Source organism: Gymnoscopelus braueri (genome assembly GCF_963280865.1).
Source record: "Gymnoscopelus braueri genome assembly, chromosome: 14".
NCBI classification, from domain to species: Eukaryota; Metazoa; Chordata; class Actinopteri; order Myctophiformes; family Myctophidae; genus Gymnoscopelus; species Gymnoscopelus braueri.
The window spans coordinates 20872101-20893239 of NC_137619.1; the positions used below are offsets into that span (position 1 = coordinate 20872101).

At 43.9% G+C, this 21139-nt stretch overlaps 1 protein-coding gene across 2 annotated transcripts in view; it reads right to left on the reverse strand.

Annotated features, from left to right (window-relative positions):
* Positions 1-21139, reverse strand: part of ehbp1 (EH domain binding protein 1) — a 211459-nt gene that overhangs the window by 45901 nt on the left and 144419 nt on the right. For both annotated transcript variants that reach the window (XM_080448704.1, XM_080448703.1), the window contains exons 16-20: positions 19224-19365; positions 11988-12142; positions 6500-6638; positions 4423-4526; positions 1049-1172 (exon numbers count right to left, since the gene is read on the reverse strand). In XM_080448704.1, coding sequence (XP_080304830.1) covers positions 1049-1172; positions 4423-4526; positions 6500-6638; positions 11988-12142; positions 19224-19365 — 664 coding nt within the window. The remainder of the gene's footprint in view (positions 1-1048; positions 1173-4422; positions 4527-6499; positions 6639-11987; positions 12143-19223; positions 19366-21139) is intronic.

Sequence of the window (21139 nt, forward strand, 5' to 3'; positions counted from 1 at the left end):
CAATAGAGTCGAGGCTGGCTGGCTACCAGACAGCAGCAGTGGTAGCTGATGGTGATGGCAATGGTAGGGTGGTGCTGAAAGGGTGGTGTCTGAGGCGGTGGTATTGCAAGTTTTTTTTTGCGGCAGGTGGTGGTGGTGGTGGTACTACGGGTGTGGGTGGTGGTTGTGGTGTTGTAGGTGATGGTGGTGGCAGTGTTGCGGGTGGTGGTGGTGGCAGTGTTGCGAGTGGGGGTGTTGTGGGTGGTGGTGGCAGTGTTGCGGGTGGGGGTGTTGTGGGTGGTGGCAGTGTTGCGGGTGGGGGTGTTGTGGGTGGTGGTGGTGGTGGCAGTGTTGCGGGTGGGGGTGTTGTGGGTGGTGGTGGTGGCAGTGTTGCGGGTGGGGGTGTTGTGGGTGGTGGTGGTGGCAGTGTTGCGGGTGGGGGTGGGGGTGGTAAGGTGCATGTGGTTGTAGAGTCTGTGGCTCTCTGCTATCACACCCAGTTATCATTTTCCCCCATGAAGGGCTCTCTTATCACCCCTGCCCAGAGAGGTCTCTCTTCTTCTCCTATCCCCGACACACACACACACACACACACACACACACACACACACACCCTCCTCCCAGCTCCATCCACTCCTTTCATATCCACCCAGTGCTCTGTCGCACAACGTCAACCGAGAGAGAGAGAGAGAGAGAGGGAGAGAGGGAGAGGGATAGAGGGAGAGAGAGGGATGAAGGGAAGAGAAAGAGGAGGCGGCGGAGGGGGGGCTTCAAAGATTCTCTCTGTCTTGTGCATGCTTGTGCACACACACACACACACACACACACACGCAGCAGTGTGTAGATGCAACTCTGCATGTTTCTCTATCACACACACACACACACACACACACACACACGCTCCTTGTGTGTGTACTGCTGTGTGTGTGTGTGTGTGTGTGTGTGTGTGTGTGTGTGTGTGTGTGTGTGTGTGTGTGTGTGTGTGTGTGTGTGTGTGTGTGTGTGTGTACTGTGAGCGTACGCTCAATTTGCCAAAACAGTTTTTCCAGTGTAATTGGGCTTGGGGTACCTGTGTCCATGAGATAGCGGAGTCTCTTCTCCACGCGAGCCGCCCGTGCGTCTATGTGCCTCTGCTCGCTCTCCAGAGCCGACAGCTCCCCAACCACATACTGACTGGTGTCTCTGAATGCATGCTGGAAGACAAACACACACGCACAGGGATGGATGGATGGATGGATGGATGGATGGATGGAGAGAGAGAGAGAGAGAGAGAGAGAGAGAGAGACAGAGAGAGACAGAGAGACAGAGAGACAGAGAGACAGAGACAGAGAGAGAGATTGGAGAACACAGGGAGCGCATACAGGAAAAAAGATGGTGAAGTAAAGAGAGTGATGGTACAGAGAGCAAAAGATGGATGGAGAGAAAGTGTGTGTAAGAGAGAGGAAGGGAGTAAACGAGTAAGAGGAGAGAATGAGAGGAGAGTGGAGACAAAAGGGGGGGATGGAGAGGGGAGTGAGAGAAGTTATTTCATTGATGTCAAAAGGAAAACTTTACAGTACATGACCATGTTATTACTTTGTTATTCGAACTGTTCTCAAGTCACTGTGACTTGTTTTGGTTGTTTCCCAGTTCCAATTAGTCAGGATAGCTTTGTTGTTTGGAGAATTTTACTTGTTTTCCTACGGTACCTTTTCTACATGGTGAGCTTGGCCTTAGCTCAACTCCTGGATGTCTATGGGATAAAATAGCTGGATATAGACCTCCAAAGTTCAGAGTTTAATACTTTGTACTCATTAGACTTTGTACCTAGACTTAATCTTTGAACAAACATTTTCCCAAGTGCATACACAATTCTAAAAATTACAACTATAGCTTGGAACCACTACTTTGTTAGTATTCATCATGGGTGGTTGTTTGATCTTTCTTTGCTAATAGTGTGTGACATTAGTAACTTTTATGAATACGCAAATTAAAATATGTTAGACCATTTTTCTTTTTAGATTTGTTTTTCTTCAGAGGAGCTGCTACTTGCTTAGCTACGCAGCAAAAATTCCCCCAGAACGGAGCAATCTCTTTAAGAATTTCCATGGGTTTGAGTCTCACTCAAGTCCAATGTTGTTGCATGTTGTTCCAAATGTTAATACATTCACACAATATACATATACTCAGCACACATACACCCACAAATTCACCATACATTTAATGCACATACTGTACATGTGTGCTAAAAACTCCATCTGCTCTAAAATAGACACACACACACACACACACACACACACACACATTCCCACACTTTAGTGCACACTCAATTTCTGACCCCTGGTCAGCACCGTTTGCCAACTGCTTACTATTCTCCACACCTCCCCCCATCATCTCCCACGGAACAAATACACAAACCAGCAGAACTGAAAATGTTTATTCAAATTCAACACCCGAAAAAATATCTCCATTTTACTGCTGATGCACTCCATTTTCTTAATGGGTGGGAGAAACTAGTGAGGAGGAGGAAGAGAGAGGAGAGAGAGAGAGAGAGAGAAAAAGAGAAAGAGTGAAAGTTAGATTTTCCTATTCCACCCAGGCCAGCACTTTTCTAGCACCCACATCAACACAACTGTGTGTGTGTGCGCCCCCTCCCTCCTTCCCCTCCACTCCTTCCTTGCGCGTTCTCGCTCTATCGGCGAAATATTTTTTTTTTTCCTTGGCAAATCAATTTTACACATGATCAGCCCACTACTGCTGCCTCCCTGCGCTCGGCCCGGCCGTAATTAAGAGCAGGGAAATTACCATATATATTATATTAATGCAAACATCATTCGGCAGGTAATTCTTCGCTGATCGGGATAATGGAAAGGTTCAACACCCATTAACCCTGGGGCCTGGGCGCTGGGAAGAGGAGTGTGTGTGTGTGTGTATGCGCGCGTGCGTGCGTGCATGCGTGCGTTTGATGGTGAGAGGGTGTGCATGTGTGTGTAGAGAGTGGAAGGGGTGTGTGTGTGTGTATGGGTGGGTATTAAGTATATATAGATAGATACAGAGTAATTTGTGTGTGTATATAAAGTGCGTAGTTACAGAGTAGTGTATGTGAGGGTGTGCACGTTTGGGGGGGGGGGGGGTCTCCAGTGTGACACATGCACACTCAATTGTGATCACACACACACACACACACACACACACACACTCGATGAAATAATAGCATTCCTATACACACACACACACACACACACACACACAAGTTCAAGTATGCCCAAGTTCAAACACAGGCTAAAAAGTGTGCACATTTACACAACACACACACACACAGGGCTTATGGGATCTGCTAATATAACAATTAAAATGTCAGGCTGTTAGATCAATATACAGTAAATGATTGGAAGGAGGGGAGGGGAGGAGAGAGGAGAGGAGAGGAGAGGAGAGGAGAGGAGAGGAGAGGAGAGGAGAGGAGAGGAGAGGAGAGGAGAGGAGAGGAGAGGAGGAGAGAGAGGAGAGGAGAGGAGAGGAGAGGGAATATGTACCCCGTCTGAAACATTTCTATATGGGAACTTATGGCTTCTCTTTCATTAATTGTCTGTGTATTTTATACAACAACTGTATGCAACAATGTTGAATGTAGAAGAGGGTCTGCATCTCTGTTTGTCCGGAGCTAATCTAGCCAGTAGGCAAAAGAAGTCTCATACTCTTTAACTTTAATTAATTGTATAATGGAAGTCAAAGGGGCTCTGACTGGGCTGAAACCTTTCCAAAATCTGGAGTCATAGATATGTCATAAACGATTGACGTGATAGGTGACTGATGTCCGAGATCCACATTGGAGTCACAGCGTTCCCATGTGTTTTCCAGGATCCCCAGATTACTCTATTTGCAAACCAAACATCCCTTATGGAACAATAAAGATTTTAACCTGTTATTCTATCATCTACACACCACCACCTGCTTTATTGGGGAGGGACAACATGCAACACAGGACCGGCTGGATTAGAACCCATGTTGTATTTGCTCATTAGCCGAGCCACTAAGATAAAACATTAAAAAAATTAGGTCACATAATGTTTTTGTCTGTATTCATATAAGGTACATAGCAATACATGGGACATGTTAGTTATAGCTGTGACTCACTAATGTCCTGTAAAAAACATGGTTAACAACTACCGTTTCCCACTTGGGAAAAGTGAGGATAATAATAAAATAAAATGAATAAATAAATAACATCGCAGAAAAAGCTGAATAAGAAACAAACCCGGCACAAGTGCAAGTTAGAATACTGTAAGTGCCGACTCATAATGGCAAATCTTTTGCTATAATGTGCTTTTTAGAGTAGTCCTTTATCAATTTAATCTGGTCTTTGACAGGGCGTTAGTGAGGCATGTGAAGTGGGTGTGTAGTAAATGTGTAGTGCATGTGAGTGTACACTGTGAATAGACCTGATTCCGGATGATGATGACCTACCTCTTCTTCAAACGGTCTGCGGAGGATGTCAAAATCGGACAGCGTTGCCCTCTCCTCTCCAGCCTTCTTCAGGTCCTCAGGAATGGACTTCTGCCTCTTTACCTCTGGGAGGATAGAACATTGGTATAAGGGCGGGTCGGAAGGACGAAGGGCCAACGTGACAAAAGGATGGAAGGAGTAAAACGCATAAAGGTTAAAAACACAAAACAAAATAAAAAAGTGACACATAACTTGGACCTTGATTGTGGGCTTGACTTTTGATCTTTTGATCCCCAAATTTAAAGGCGTACTTCACTGCTGGAAGATGCTGCAATAACTCAAAGTTAGCACTATTTGTACAAGAGAAAAAGTACAAATATTTGAAATTGGCGCAGTATGGCTGGAAAACTAATGTAGTCATTGAGTGTTCATGTCGGATTGACTAAATTGCTATCGACCGCATATTACTACAACTACCACAATGTTTTGCGCACCTCCCTTCCCACCGTTTCGGTTCATTCGAGGCGCTCCCGAGTGAGACGCTGGGTAAGTGACTGCCCGCTGGGCAAGCAGTGCTGTGGAGCGCTACCTCTGTGCCTCTCACGGCTAATCACAGCGACTGGAAGCGGGGTTTTGAGGACAAGTTTTTTTTAAAAGCCATTATCGCTTACAGTACACTGCACACAACAGAAACCAAGGAGTATTTCAAGAGGGAGAGATCACAGTAAACATCCTAAGCCTTCTTCCTCTGCACTGTGAGGGAGACTGCAGATGAAAGTTTTATGGAATGCATTTTCTCACGCGAGTGCTGACTTCTTGTGTATTATTGTGTATTATGAGCGGCCGGGTTCTTTTGCAGTCAGCCTGCGCTCGCATACTGGCTGCTATCAACGTGACGTTGTCTCACAAGGGATCTAAGTCCAGCGTAGTGTGGAAAGGATTGAGATCTCCTTTCATAAGTCACGGACTGCATGTGGGGAGTTCCAATTCAAAATACAAATGGGGAGTTCCAATTCAAAATACACAAAAACACAGGAAACACTGCATAATCATATTTAGTATGTCCCCAACTTCATGAAGACCAGATTTGGGTTCAAAATCGGTGAAGTGCCCATTTAATCATGTCTTCGAGGATGCATCTTATTTGGACTTTCTACTTGATTGTGACCTTGACCTTTGACTTGACCTTTGACTTTTTGGCACCAAATGTTAATGTGTTAATTACATTTGGGCAGCCTACTGATCATTCCCACCAAGTTTCATGAATCTGTTTGATTTCTTTTGCTAACAGACAGACAGGACAATACCTTGCGATGCAGGCAGGATACAAATATATGTTTAATTTGGTTCACTACTGCTATTAAAACCCATGCTTTGGATGGTTAGTTTTTCTATTGTTTCTCTCCACTTCCATGTGTTTCTGCAGTACAGACCTTCCTGACTGCACCCCAAGCATCTCCCCTCTCTGTTCCCCTTCAACTCGTCCAAAACGCTGCTGCCTTGCCTTGTATTCAACCATCCCAAGTTTTGTGGTGTCACATTTCTCCTCTGCCGCTGGCTTACTGTCCCTACCTGCATCCAATTGGTGCTGGCCCACAAAATCTCAAACATTAGAAAGCGAACCACACGGCTCCAGGCTCCACTCCTCCCCCTGGGACATAGGTCATCTCTGTACCCCTGCTACAGCCCTGTACACTACCAGACGACTAGCGTGACTGCCACCCGTCAGAAGCTTCACATTCAGCACTTTGGCTTGGACTGACGTGAACTGCGAACTCTGCTCAATGGCGCTGCGTGACCTTAAGTCTTATCCAGTCCAGCACCTGAAAAGAGCTAAGTGGAAGTGCCATAAACTAGGAGCATTTCAATGAGGACGCCAAAGGGGCTGTACCATGCTATATCAACCACAGAACAGTCACCCCTCCAAGCTACAATGAACATACTATTCGGCTCACAGACCGCTGTAACCGATTGTGGTTATGTGGCGACTGGCAGGTACTTTGTCCTTGACCTAGGCTGAACCATGTGTGCGGAGAAGTGTTGGTTCATCCCGGGCTGTTGTGAAGTATATGTATGGGGGGTTTGTGTATATCCGTACCTGGCCGTGTCTCTACATACTGGCTGAAGGATTTGAGCTGGGTCTTTCTGACAGCAGAGTCCTTGTTGAAAACCACAGGGTTCCGCAACTTCTCTGTTGCCCTACGCAGCCGCTCTGCTCGCAACTCCTCTGCGTTGTTCTGTCAAAACACAAACAGAAACACACAAAACAAATAAAAAGACATTAACCACATGAATCATAGCGTCCCTATTCCCGGGCAAACATTTGGTGAAAAGGTTTTGTCTACGTTTTTGGTGTAGAGGGAAAAAAGGAGCAAACCAAGTATAGACCAATGGGGGACTCCGGTCAGCTAAGTATATAGGGTTCTTGTTAATGGACAAATACAAACATAGAATAACATTAAGAAAATTCATGAAAATGCATTATAAGACCCGTCTGCATACAGTAAAAAGCACATGCACACGCACACACACACACACACACACACACAGAGTCAATCAGTTTTAGCATCAAATGATTGACTCTCTAAAACAATGTTGGCAATTATCCTGCTGCTCCACTCCACATCCTGTGTATTAGCCAGTCTGTCAGCTTCTAACAAACACTTAGATCTGTTCCCAGCCTCTTATTAAGCTGACTCTACAGGATTTCAGACTTCCTCTGTGATTATTGCCACCAAGCGTGCGCACGTACACGCATGCAGCCGAGACAAATTCAATAGAAGTTGATATGTTTGCTCCCATGTCTCTGCTTGCTTATTTGTGAAAAACCTACGCGCACGATGCATGCACACACACACACACACCCTCCCCTGCCTCACTCAGGAGAGAGACAAAAAGAGGCAATTAACTTGACTTTCAACAAAACCCCTCGCCAGAAAATATATTCAGATTATGCAAAATGCCCCCAAAAAGCGCTATTGTTTTCAAAGTGAACATGTGTTTAAAAAGCTGCACGCTTGCTTCTCCCGCTATCGAAGACGGCACCCAGCAAACTGCTTTATTACCAGCCTTCCCAATATGCCAAGCCAAGTGTAAAAGACACCGACACTGTTTAGATTGACGCATCGACTGCGCTAATAAGACTCTGCAACGTGTAATAAAGTCGACAATTAGGGCAAAACATGTTCCACTGCTTGAGACGGCAGAAAATAGGCAAGCAGGGGTGGAGCGAGAGAGAGAAAGAGAGACCCTCTAATAGAGATGGGGGGACGCGCACGTACTGTATGCACAAACATGCATACTAACAAAAACACACACACACAAAGTAAACACGCATAATCACACACACAGCCACCCCAGAAACCCAACAACACACAAGTGCACACACATGAATAGAAACACTTTGAGGGCCCCATTTCTACAATCTATGCATCTGGAATGTGTCTAAACGGTGGTCTACACACAAAGCGCAAAGTCTGTGCGTAAGATAGCAGTGCACCCTGTTTGATCCAGACCACACCTCATTTTAAAACCAACACGCCCATGGGCGTTAAATAGGCTCAAGTCAAGACCATTTGGCATTTACTCAACGTGGAGTGCTGGCCGTTAAAATGGCAACTGCGTCGGGTGGAAAATAGCAATAACAGTTGTGCTGTGCCCAGCGCTGTGCCGGGCGGAATATAGGGCCCTGATACAGACGCTCAAACTGATACACTTATACACATATTCTAAAACAATGCTGGCATTACCCTCCACTCCATGTGTCTGCCTATTACACCAGTTAAATCCAGAGTGTAAGTTTAACTGAAGAGTCAGGTCCATTTTCACACTCCCGAGTTACAATATTACTCTGAATTTTACAGTGCAGTTAGCTTCAATCAAACACTTAGATCAATTATGAGTTTGACTCTTAGTGCTGCATCAGTGTTGATTGGCTCAAATAGCAATACCTTGCAATATGAGAGAGGACTGTTGATTTAGCAAAACGGCAAATCCCCTGGAGAGAGCTGATTATAGACAGACTGAGACTGGCTGCACTGTAGAATTCTGAGTGTTGATCTAACTCTGTGAGTATACACATGGAACTAAATGGACATGTAAGGGTCCTTCTGGTTCCATATGTACACTCAGAGTTACAAATGGATAAATGAACACTGAGGATTTTACTGTGAATTCCAAGTCAGAAGCACATACAGTATATGGCTGTTTATTTTTATTTTTTTAATTTATCTTAAACCGAGACACTTAATTTCAATAATAATAATACATTTTATATTTATTTATTCATTTTACACTTTATATTTGAAACAAATCTCAAAGTGCTACAGGTTTAACACATCCACTGCCAAGGGCTAATCTCATAATGTACTCACCAGTGCCAAGGTGTTTTTGTTGTTTTTTTGTTTTTTTCATGTCGCCATAGATCTTGTTAAAATCCTTAAGATTGAGCGCTACACAGTCTGTTTACATCCGCGCGATCTCCCTGTATCTCCCAGTGAAAACCACGTGTCAAACGGGGCATCCATGTTTGAGTTAGAGCGGATTACGTTAAACAGTGAAATGCGAGGAGAAAAAACTACAGGAAGAGAATTGAGTTTCAGTTTCGTCTGTAGAACGAGGGCGGGCGTGATCGTGAAAACCGGATCCCAAATAATTCTATTTCCTGTCATCAAACCGGAAACGGAAGTGGATCAAAAAAATTCCGAAAGTGCACCCGGACCGCGCATGCGCGAAAAGACCGCAGCCCGTAGGGCTACGGTCTCGGCGCTTAACAGTTGGATTTAACGGCCCGTAGGACTACGGTCTTGGCAGTTAATGTGTTAAAAGCAAAAAAAGAAAGAAGAAAACAACAATAATATAAACTTCAAATCAAAATCAATAAGAATATGTTAACTGATTTTATTTAGAATTATTTATAAATTTCTTGTTTAATCTAACTTATAACTGTTAAAACATTGTTTATCTTTGTATATAAACAGGTAAGTCCAAACTTAGTTGGATAATCTCTTCTTTACTGGAGACTATGAGGGTCAAAGGGGGCAGCATGTAGACAAACATTACAAGATTACAAGATGTTACGTGCAGCACAGACATTCAAGTACATGCGCACACACACACACACACACACGCACACACACAGAGCTTCTAATGTGGCAACACCTCCCCAGGCCTCCTAACATTTCCTCTGAAAACAAACCAAACAATCTGTGGCTTTATCACTCCCAGAGGAGTAGGAACACACGTGTGCATACACACACACACACACACACACACACACACACTCACACACCGGCACATAGACACTCATGCGGAAGCTGGCTTGCACGTCCAAAAACAGGCACAGGGCACATATGGAGACAGACACTCCTGCACACACAGATTCACACACACATAAAAATTCAGCATGGTGCTTAAATCCTCCCCGAGGACCGAGGGTGCTAACTGCATACAAACAAGAAAACACACACACACACACACACACACACACACACACACACACACACACACACACACAGACACAGAAAACACCTGCCCTCTTGGCTACCCCTCTGACCCCAGTTTCCACGGTCTGGGACAGGCAGATATTGGGGTACCCCCCCACCACTCCCACCCCCATGTCTTTCTATTTCTTGTTTTCTTGCTCTCTCGCTCCATCTCTCTTTCTCTCTTATCGCTGCTATCATCGCTGCAGTAAGCTGCGGCTGTGGTGATTCAGTGGTTTGGAGGTGTGTGTGTGTGTGTGTGTGTGTGTGTGTGTGTGTGTGTGTGTGTGTGTGTGTATGTGTGACTAATGTTGCGGTCTGCTGAGCGTCGCAGGGCCTTATCGTGCACCACCGAGGCTGCGCATACACACAATCACTAATGAGAGAGAATGTGTGTGTGTGTGTGTGTGTGTGTGTGTGTGTGTGTGTGTCTCTCCCAGGGGCCGTTCCACCCGCCTCAAGGACTTTTGGGATGCCAACCCCTCTCGGGACAAGGAACAGTTTATCCTCCTTTTGTAAGGAGAGAAGAAGAAAATACACACACAAATACACACACACACACACACAAATAAAACAAAAATAAATAATCCACGCATGCACTTAATCATGCACCTACACAAACAGCAGAGATTCCAAATGTTGGCCAAACTGTTGTGTTTAGTAGTGTATGACAGCGTAAGCAGATGGCTGACTATGGCTTCAACTAACAATACAATATTCTGCTAAAAGGAAGCCGTAAACTAGGTCTGAATATGAACGATATGAGCATCATCATTTGGCTACAACACCATACATTTTTACGAGGCCTTTTGGAAACATCACCTCCTTTTGGAAATGTTCAGAGGTGGTGGTTAATTGTGCATGAAATTCTAACATTGTGCTGCAGTGTGGAACAAGACATTAACAGTCAGGGTGATGACATACTGTACATGTGTTCACCGGGATGTTTTTGTATCGTCTCTCTTGACAGCCATTGTTCTAAACCACATGCGAAAATAGCAGATCTAGAAGCTCACAACGTGTCGTAACGCGACATAGCCGTTAGAATGAAACGTACAACTTGTGAAATGTAAAATGTAAAATAATTGAATAGTAATTTCAGAATACAACACTGTCTTGGGGGCAACTTCCCACTAGAATAATCAGTGCTACAAGAAAAGAGAATGTTTTAAAGTTAATTTCAGATCAAAGATTCACCATGACAGGGGCTGAAACTGACGAGTCCTGGCAGAGAATCAAAGTTCGTTGACAAGACAAAACGTTACACATCAAAGCAATGAGCACAAACAGACTCTGGCTACACTCTTGACGTAGTTAACATTTTAAAAACTCAATGTCTGCGATTCAACAATCTCCTGAGATGACATCCGACATCCTAGTTAACGGTTCTTTCAGAAATCTTAGATCTGGACTGGCCTGGAGACCTCTGAGACTGAAACGTGAAACCCAAAACACTAATCTGGGCCTTCGGAAGTTCTTAATAAAATAAAATGTAAATACATTTTCAGGACCTTAGTAGCAAAGTGAGGAAACAGACAGGTGTTTTAGCCACAGAGCACTAAGCCACTTTCTCTTTGAACACAAGAGGGTGTTTGTGTGAATCAATGACCAAAAACGCAGCCACCATAAGCTAGTACTGCTGACACGCACGCGCGCGCACACACACCTTATTGCACTCAACAGTCAAAATCAATTAAACAGATGTTAGGACTGGAGGTCTGCAGATGACTGTCAATAATAACAATCTCACACACACACACACACACACACACACACACACACACACACACACACACACACCCTCTGAAAAGGTCATAGTCGATACATGAGCAGTCATTATATGTCTATGCAGAGCATTATGATGCCAGTGTGAGTGTCAGGGTTTTGGGCAGATTCATGTACACATGAGGGACAGAGCTAGAAGTGGACACATGGACTCCTGTCATGACCAATGACAGACAGGTCAATAGAAGCAGATCGATTGGAATGACCCTTTGATGCTGGGGAGCAAATGGGAGAGCGAGAGCGAGAGAGAGAAAGCAAGCGAGAGATGCAAACGTAGAGATGTGTTCAACCTGTGTGTGGGTGTGTGAGTGTGTTTACCTCCTGTCCGTCGGCAGGGCTGAGGGGGGAGACAGAGTAGGTGGGAGAGGAAGAGGAGGAGGTAGATGAAGGGGAAGAGAAGCCTCCTCCTCCTCCTACCACCCTGATCTCTACAGGCCTCTTCAGCTTCAACTCCATGTGCTTACTGTTCACACCTAGAGAAGAGAAGAGGAGAGTTAAAAAAAACAAATACATGTTTCCACACCCAGGTACCTGGCACTAGGAGGTACCAGCAGGTAAATGTTTTCATCCCATTTGAGACAAGTTGAGAAAAAGGATAACTTCATTTGAATTCAGGTCGCATTTCATATTTCTGCCTGGCTGATCGCGCGTGTGTGTGTGTGTGTGTGTGTGTGTGTATGTACGCACGTGCGCACACACACACAGACACACACATACACACACACACTCTCTCTCCATTTCTGGCTGAGTCACGGTGACTCTGGCCAGTACAACCCAGTGTACGGCTGTTCAAATTCTGTTCTCACCACTTGGCTGTCCTCTTTGCACCTGTCTATCTCTCTCTCTCTCTCCATCCCTCGCTCTTTGCTCCATTCCATCTCTCTCCATCATCCCTCCTCCTCCTCTGCCTTTCTCTGCACTGTAAAATCCTGTTAATTTATCCTTTTGTAACATTAACACTGTGGATATTTACAGTGTAGATGTTGGACTGCCTGAATCAATGTGCTCATGTGTACACGCACAGTAATTCTGAGTGTAAAGGTCCTTATACACTGGGAGCGTGGCGAATAAACAATCCAAAAATGTGTTGCGAATATTTCACATCAAACTATTAATTTGATGATGCCTCATTCATAGCTTGATGCTTTCATTCAATTCTGTTTTGAAAAATATCGCTTTATCGCCACGTAATATTCATGTTCTGTACGGATGTACTCATGACGCAAACAGCAGTTTAATGTGAATCAATCGCACAAAATACTCTCCTGGTGTGTAATGCCCTTTAATTGAACACTTTACACATTGAGTGCAGTGCACATGAACACATGCTAGTAAAGAGCGTGAAGAAGTGACGATATGTTTCAGGACAAAAGCGTGGCAACAGAAGACAGAATATCAATGGGTCCAGCGTAATAAAATCACAACCGCCCATTGCTTTCAAGACTAAACTCAAATTTAAAAAACAAATCCTGGAAATAAAAGAACGGAGAGAAGAAACAAGCCTAACACAGAGAAAAAACAACAAAATAACACAGAGATACCGGTGCACTTCAAAGTAGGAGCGAACGTCAGTCTGTTTTCATGTGCGCCTCTCTTCCTTTCTCCACAGAACGCTTGGCTATCTCACATCAGCAGGAAAACAAATAAATTAAAATTAAAAGCTAAATAATTAGTTTACCTCTGAAGAGTGAGTGCTGAATGGTTCCCTACAGATGGGGATTTATTATTTTGTCTAGGGAGAAGTTCTCATAGTTTGTTAATTACTAATTAGAAAGTTTTGGGAATTGAAGGAGAATTGTGTGTGTGTGTGTGTGTGTGGTGCACCAATGAGAACGAAGTTGGCCATCAGTCCAGCCAACAGGATGCCAGGCTTAGAGGGGAAAGATTTTTTTTAAACGGGGTGAATGAGTGATGAGGTACAGTTAGGGACAGAGGAAGTGAGTGAAAAGGTAGAATGAGTTAATGAGCGGGGTGAGTCATAAGAGTGCAAATTCATGGTTTGAGTGAGTAGCAAGTGAGTGTGTAAATGGGTGAAAGTGGGTGAGTGAATGAATTAAATAATAATCAGTATGTAAATGAGTTAAGTCAAATAATAATAATGAAAAGAGTAAAAAGTACATAACAGGTGGGCGGGTTAGAAAGAAGACCTGAAGTAGTAAAGCACAGGTGTTGCTACAGTAAAAGCCCCATCCGGGATAAAGCTAATAACTGTTTCCCATTGACACCAAGAGCTATACAGTAAAATCCTCAGTGACGGGTCCATCTGGTTACATTTGTACACACAGTGTTACAAATAAATTAAAACTGAGGGTTTTACTGTGTACTTTGTAGGCTTCACATCATGTAGAAAATGTTCCTGCTCATTGGCATGAACACGGTCACACATTTTCTGTTTTGTAAAGGTGTAAGGCCAGTGATTGTTTACACTTTCTTTGACAAGAAATCAATAAAAATTGCCTAAAAAGAATAAGCTACGTGTCAAAGCGTATAATGAGAAATTCTACTCTGAAGAAGTTCTACTCAATCTCTAGACATGGGATAAAAGCTTACATTTTGGAAATGTGTTATTTCATCTTTACTGAGCAGGGAACTTTATACCGGATGGTTTGTAACCTCCCTGTGAACCAAGCAAGCCAAGCATGCAGAACCACACAGCCCAGCCAGCACTGGCTACAGCCTTTACCCAGAGACGAAAGCTCAGAAGTGGGGTTAGTAAGCTCCAGGGACCCCCGTGTGCTGGAGGTGGTCGGGGTAGGGGTCTCGGCGTGCAGTGGGTTAGTATCTACAGCAGACGAAGAGGTGGTAGCATCATCCTCCTCATCATCATTATCATCATCCTCATCATCATCAAAGAGGTGGTCTTCCTCAGCCCTCCCCTCGTTTTCCTCCTCCTCCTCCTCCTCCTCCTCCCCCCTTTCACCATCAACACCACTTTCATCACCTGTAACACCATCCAACATGACTGGAGGAAAGAAAGGGAAGGAAGAAAGGAAACAAGGAAGACAGAAAAGAACGAGAGGGAGTAAAATAAAGGATTGGAGGAAGGTATGAAGAAAGGAAACGAGGAAGACAGGAGAGGAGAAAGGAAGAGAGTGAATTAGGAGAGGTGGGAGGAAGGTGGAAACAAAGGAAATAAGAAAGATAGGAAGGTTGAAAGGAGAGAAGTAATTAAGTCAATAGGGAACGAGAGGGAGGAAAGTAAGAAGAAAGGAAGGGGTGAAGTTAAGGAAGAAAAGAAGGAAGTCAGGAAAGGATAGTAAATAAGGAAGGGTATGAAGGTCGGAGGAAAGGAACAGTGTAGGAAGGAAGGAAGGAAGGAAGGAAGGAAGGAAAGAAGGAAGGAAGGAAGGAAGGAAGGAAGGAAGGAAGGAAGGAAGGAAGGAAGGGAGGGAGGGAGGGAGGAAAACAGAAGGAAGGATATCACGAAGGTAGGACGAAAGGGAGGGATAGAAGGAAGTGAGGGATAATGAAGAATAGGGAGGCAGGGAAGAAGGAAAGACGAAATGGGGTAAGAAAAGGGGTAAGAAGGAAGGATGAAAGAAAGAAAGGATGAGAGGATTGAAGGGTTGATGGGTTGAAAGAGAAAAAGAAAGGAAGCAATGTGCAGAGAACAACGTGTGCTGGTTAGTACAATATCTGTTAATAAGAGTTTATTAGTATACATTAGTAAAAGAGAACTACGAGTGTAAAAGAGAGTGTAAAATCACCCGGTGAAGTCGTAGGTGAGCAAAACTGTAATATATTGTAAGACCTCTGGTTCTGCATTATTATTGTTGACCTTTATTAATTCAGGGAATACCACTGAGGACCAAATTGGAAATAAGTGTTTCATTACACTTTATGTGTACATCCTGGGTTGAAGTTATATTATTAACTTGGAACTTGGTATTTCTTTTACCAAAATCGAATCAAATCAAGCTCTCTTTTTCAAGGATGCCCTGCATGAAACAAGTACAATAAAAAAAATGCAATACATATGACGAAAATCTATAAAAACATTAAAAAAAACCCACTAAAATCACAGATGTAGAAAAATAAAGGGCTGCATAAAGCTGGTGCAGTTCCTAAGTAATGCAAGAAAAGAATAAATGCTCACTTTGCATATTAAAGGTCCTGTGAGAACCTACACCGTGACCTAGTGCTTCATATCGAGATCTAATATGAATATATCCAAATAAATATGATCTAGGATAGATTCTATGTGAATGAATGTTATGAAAAGTCAAATATTAATATAATTGTAATCCCTGCGCTCACATGGGCAGTTACTTTGTCGCTACAGGTAGGTGTCACCAAGTCTCAAAGTCACGGTCACCAACACCTGGATACTTCATGAAGTTCATTTGTGGAGAAAGTTCTCTCAAGTTCATGAGATCAGAGATTAAATAACACAATATAGCGTCGCCGCTCTATGTGTCTCAGTGTAGCCTAGCTATCATTGGAAATGAATGACCTCCAGTTGCTTTGTCGCTTGTTGTTGCTGGTGGTGTGAGCCACCAATGCACAAGTCAAAACCTCAAGGTAGAGTACACCTGTATTCATAGTGAAATTAGCCGATCTACAAGAGAACACTGCGACGCGTTGTGAGCTAGTTGTGATGTTGTTGTCAACTCACAGCACACCGTTTGGGAAACCATTCCTCATAGCATTATTCAATTGTAGTATACAGCTCACAAAGACTTCCAAAAAAATAAAAAAATATCTGACTAACAATCTCTCCAACCAAATTGATGTTATGAAAAAACAACAGGCTCCACTTCACTGACTAGAAAGGACTGCAAGAATGGGATATGCCTCTATTGATCTGTGTGTGTGTGTGTGTGTGTGTGTGTGTGTGTGTGTGTGTGTGTGTGTGTGTGTGTGTGTGTGTGTGTGCGAGCGCGCATGCGTGCGTGCGTGTGTGAGAGAGAGATAGCCTCACTTGCTTTATTCCTTATTCAAAGATCTGCTGTAGCTTGCTTTTTTCCCCCATTTTCAGATAAAAGAGGCAGGGCAAACAAAAAGTGAGACGTGAAACATGAAAACACAATATTCCATTAAGCCTCCCAGAGGGCTGCGCACAAATAACGTCTCCAAATCATCAAAACAAGAAAAATAACTTACACACACCAATCTCAGACACGCAACACATAAAAAGAAACTATGAACAGCATTTGACATCCCAGCTTTCCTCACTGATGTACTACTTAACGAAGTGGCAGAGAGAAAGAGAGTGAGGGTGAAAGGACGGTGATAGACACAAGGAGGTAGAGTAGAGACAAGTTAGACAAAGAAAAAAGATAGAGACAAGGTTGGAAAGGAAGAGATCGACAGAGGGAGGAAGAGAGACAGACAGATGCATAGGAGCAGAAGAGGGAAAGAGAGAGAGGGGAAGACTAAGACAAAGAAGAGTTTAAAAAGGTAGATTTTTATACTTACTTGCGTGTCAGTGTCGCATGCCAAAAATAGCAGATTTACAAGCTCGCATTGAGCTTGTAAATGTGCTGTTTTCGGTGTACGACACTGTGTGAAACCAAGTATAAATGAGGGGAAAGGTAGCATGAGAATGAAAATGGGAGGGGCAGATAGGCATATTCTGTCTCCTCTCTCTCTCTTTTGTTAATTTGCTGGCCGCGAAGCGGAGCGTGCTCGCTAGAGAGAGAGCGAGAGAGAGAGAGAGAGAGAGAGAGAGAGAGAGAGAGAGAGAGACGAGTGCTGGGGCTAGGATTAGCCGTTCTGCTCGGCAGGCCTTGTGTATCAGGCCCCACAGCATTTCTCTTCTCTCCTCCTACTCTCTCCATCCCTCCTTTTCTCCAAACTCCCATTTTTAATGAGATCCACAATTAGCTTGATTCAAAAGGGCTGAAGAAGCACATAAAACCAAACGGCCTCCTCACTCTCTTCTCCCACCTCAGTCTCACTTTCTCTGTATGTCACCGTTCTCCTTCTGCACTCTCCTCTCTCGCTCTCTACCTTTCTTTCCCGTCATCCTGCGACGAGCCAGGGAGGACCCTCCCTCTACCCTCCTCTCTCCATTCCCTCATTCTTCCCTTCCCGTTTACCTGTCTAGCTCGAGTCGCTGTCTTCTCGGTCCTTCACAGCCTCTATAGATTTACTTGCTCAGTTCACTTAACCACATGAACTATGCCTATTTTGGGTCAAACATTCAGTGAAAATAGCTGATCTACAACTCAACATGTTGCATTGCGAATCACTGTGAGCTTGTGGATCGTCTATTTTCACCTATGAGATTTGGTTCAGAAGAGAAAAAAGGACTCAGCTAGTAAAGAGCCATTATTCCTTCCTCCAACCGTGTCTTCCTTCCTTCTATCCTTCCCTGCATCATTTATTCCTCTCATTATTCATTTTATCAATCCATCCTCCTTTCCTTCCGTCCTTCCACATTTCCTCCATCTTCCTTGCCAAAAATCGAACCACATGAACGCTAGCGTCCCTATTCTGGGCATCATAACATCATACAGGCGAACTTTCTGTGAAAATAGGCAAACACACAGGCAAAATTTTTTGTGAAGACATTAGGTGTCAAGGGAAAAAAAGGGGGGGCTAGTACAGACCCCTGGGGGTCTCCGGTCAATGAAGTATATAGCTTGAGGAACCGAATAGAACATGGCGCCACTTCTCCATTGAACTCAATGGACTCGGCCACCCTGTTCTTTTCTGTCGCCCTATTATTACTTTGAATGGTGTTCTCAAGCTCAATATAGGATTTAAGTGGTTAAGCAATTCTCTAAAAAAGGTATGTTTCTTCCTCCGTCTTTCCCTGCTCATTTGTAATAACAAACACCATCTAAAATATGTAATAACAATAATAATACTTAATAAGTGCAACATAGATAAAACCTAAAACAGAACAAACACATTAAAAGTCCTATCCACCATATATCTCTACTTATGTTCCACCCGATAAACAAGCGAGGATGTATAACATGTCAGAAGCCAAAACAAATCACCACAGAGCCCTAATAACGCCCATTACCATAATAACCGCAATTTACAGCAAAATGGAAAACCATGGGAGTTCTTCAAGGGGGAGGGAGGTGTTCACCAGCCTCTTGGTAACTGCTATTAGAGGCAGTTGTTCTTGTTCATTAACTAACAATTACAGGGGCATGAGACATATGAAGACGTGTGACCATTATCAACTAATGTTTGGCATAATATATTTCTTCTCCTGGATGCGTTTTCAAGGATTAAGCATGACCCCCCTTACAGAGCATAATGGGAATGTGGTGGTGGGTGCTTTTAGCATCAATGTAGGTAGAGAGGTTCATGTGTGTGTGTACACATATGGAACGAGTCAAATGTGTGAGGATGTGACATATTTGTGTGTGTGTGTATCTTCCATGTAAAATATGTTTTAATCAACCAACCACTGGCAGGAAACAGTGAACAACAAGTGAGTATATTTGTGAATGTAAGAACGTGTGTGTGTGTGCCTGTGTTTGTGCTTTTGTGTGTGTGTGTGTGTGTGTGTGTGTGTGTGGGGGTGTGTGTGTGTGTGTGTGTGTGTGTGTGTGTGTGTGTGTGTGTGTGTGTGTGTGTGTGTGTACTAACCCCCAGCAGTGCTAGCCTTGCCCCTGCCAGCTGCAGTAGGGTCCAGAAGGCTCATGTCGGCCATCTTGACCCCGGAGCGAGCCTCTGCAATCAGCTGCCTGGCTCTCTCTCTCAGCTGCCTCTTTCGCTCTGCGTCCTGCTCCTACATACACACACACACACACACGCACAGATTCATTAGTGTGTGACAAGGAGTAATCGGGAGTATTCATATTATCATCGCTGTCGGTTTTGAGCTATTTTTGCTACTTTTGTGTGACACAGTAGGACATTAATTTACGAAAAAACATAAAACGTTTAAATATGGAGATAAGCGGTTTCTGCCAGACAGCAAGGTTATATCCAATGATTCCAATCAATTTATACCGCATCGTACAATGATGTCGCTCACCGAAAACAGTAGATCATCAAGCTCACAAAGTGTTACACCACAAAGTATAAATCAGGAGAACAATAATTTGGACAAATAAGCAATAGTGTGCCTGAACATACAGTATGTTTGTGCGCACACACACCCCTATACAGATACTGTATTGAACAGCTGTCATCAGAGTAATGAGAGAAATTTCATTTACAGATCCAGCCAATCTGATGGAGCTGATCACACACACACACACACACACACACACACACACACACACACACACACACACACACACACACACACACACACACACACACACACACACACACACACACACACACACACACACACACACACACACACACACACACACACACACACACCTACCTTTAAATGGTCAAAAGGAAGACCAAATCACTTGCCATGACATTCCTACTATCCCCATGATGAAATTCATGGGCAAACACTGGCCTGGCGGGCCTGTGCGGTCTATGGTCCATGTAGTGGCTACAAACCAGAAAGGAAGGACTGTAGTCGTCACATTCACAGATTTGAACCCATTGACGTCACTGGGGTCAACTTTTCAGCACAGCTTTGCCAGTGGGTCAGAGAATGACTGCTCAAGAGTTATGGCTACTAATGGAGCATTAACTATATAATAGATATACTGCATCTATCTATAAATGCTGCGTCTTTCCCTCACACCCCCGGGAGCGATGTGCAGAGTGGGAAGTCAGTGGATCAGTGTTTGTCTAGAAACATCTATATGTCCGCAGATCCCCATATCTGTCTGTCCTTTTCATTCCCGTACATGGAGATCCCTGATGTAATCAATATGAAGTCATGGAACTGACATAGACTGGCCTCCAAGTACTGGAGGCCAGTCAAGACAATGGGTACTGCACTAAGTACTCCGACAATAGGTACACTGACACAACGGGTATTGCATAACCGGAGAGACATGCGTTCACAACGTACGTGCATTGTTCCCAACGGGCATCGCCCTACGAGAGATTAAATGTTAAAAATCATGATTGTCTCTAATCACCTCAAAAACGAAAATAAAATAGGTATTTACTTTCAAATTACAGACATGTCCCACACAACATACCCTGAAAGGTTCCACTTTTTACCCCAAACAAGCGATGTAAAACAAACCTTACACACAAACGCTTCACGCTATACCTAAACACACACACTTGAAACACACACAAAGTTCCACTCACAGGAGAGTGAAGTCATATTTTGTCACTGTGTTTGTGTGTTAATCGGTGTGCTCCATATTGAGCCAGGGGTTTTCAGGCCAGGCCCTGTTGAATGCAACCATTTAACCATTAACAAAACAACCAGTGCCAGCTAATGAGCTACATCTCTCCATTTCCATCTCAATTGTTTGTTTGTTGCCATTGTTAACCGAGGACAATGGGGTGGAATTGTAATGATGGAGCCTCCTAATGCGTGTGTGTGTGGGGTATGTGTGTGGGTTAATACCCAGGGGGGATGCTCACAGGGGCAGAAAAACACACCTCAGAGTGAGTGAAAGAAAGGCGAG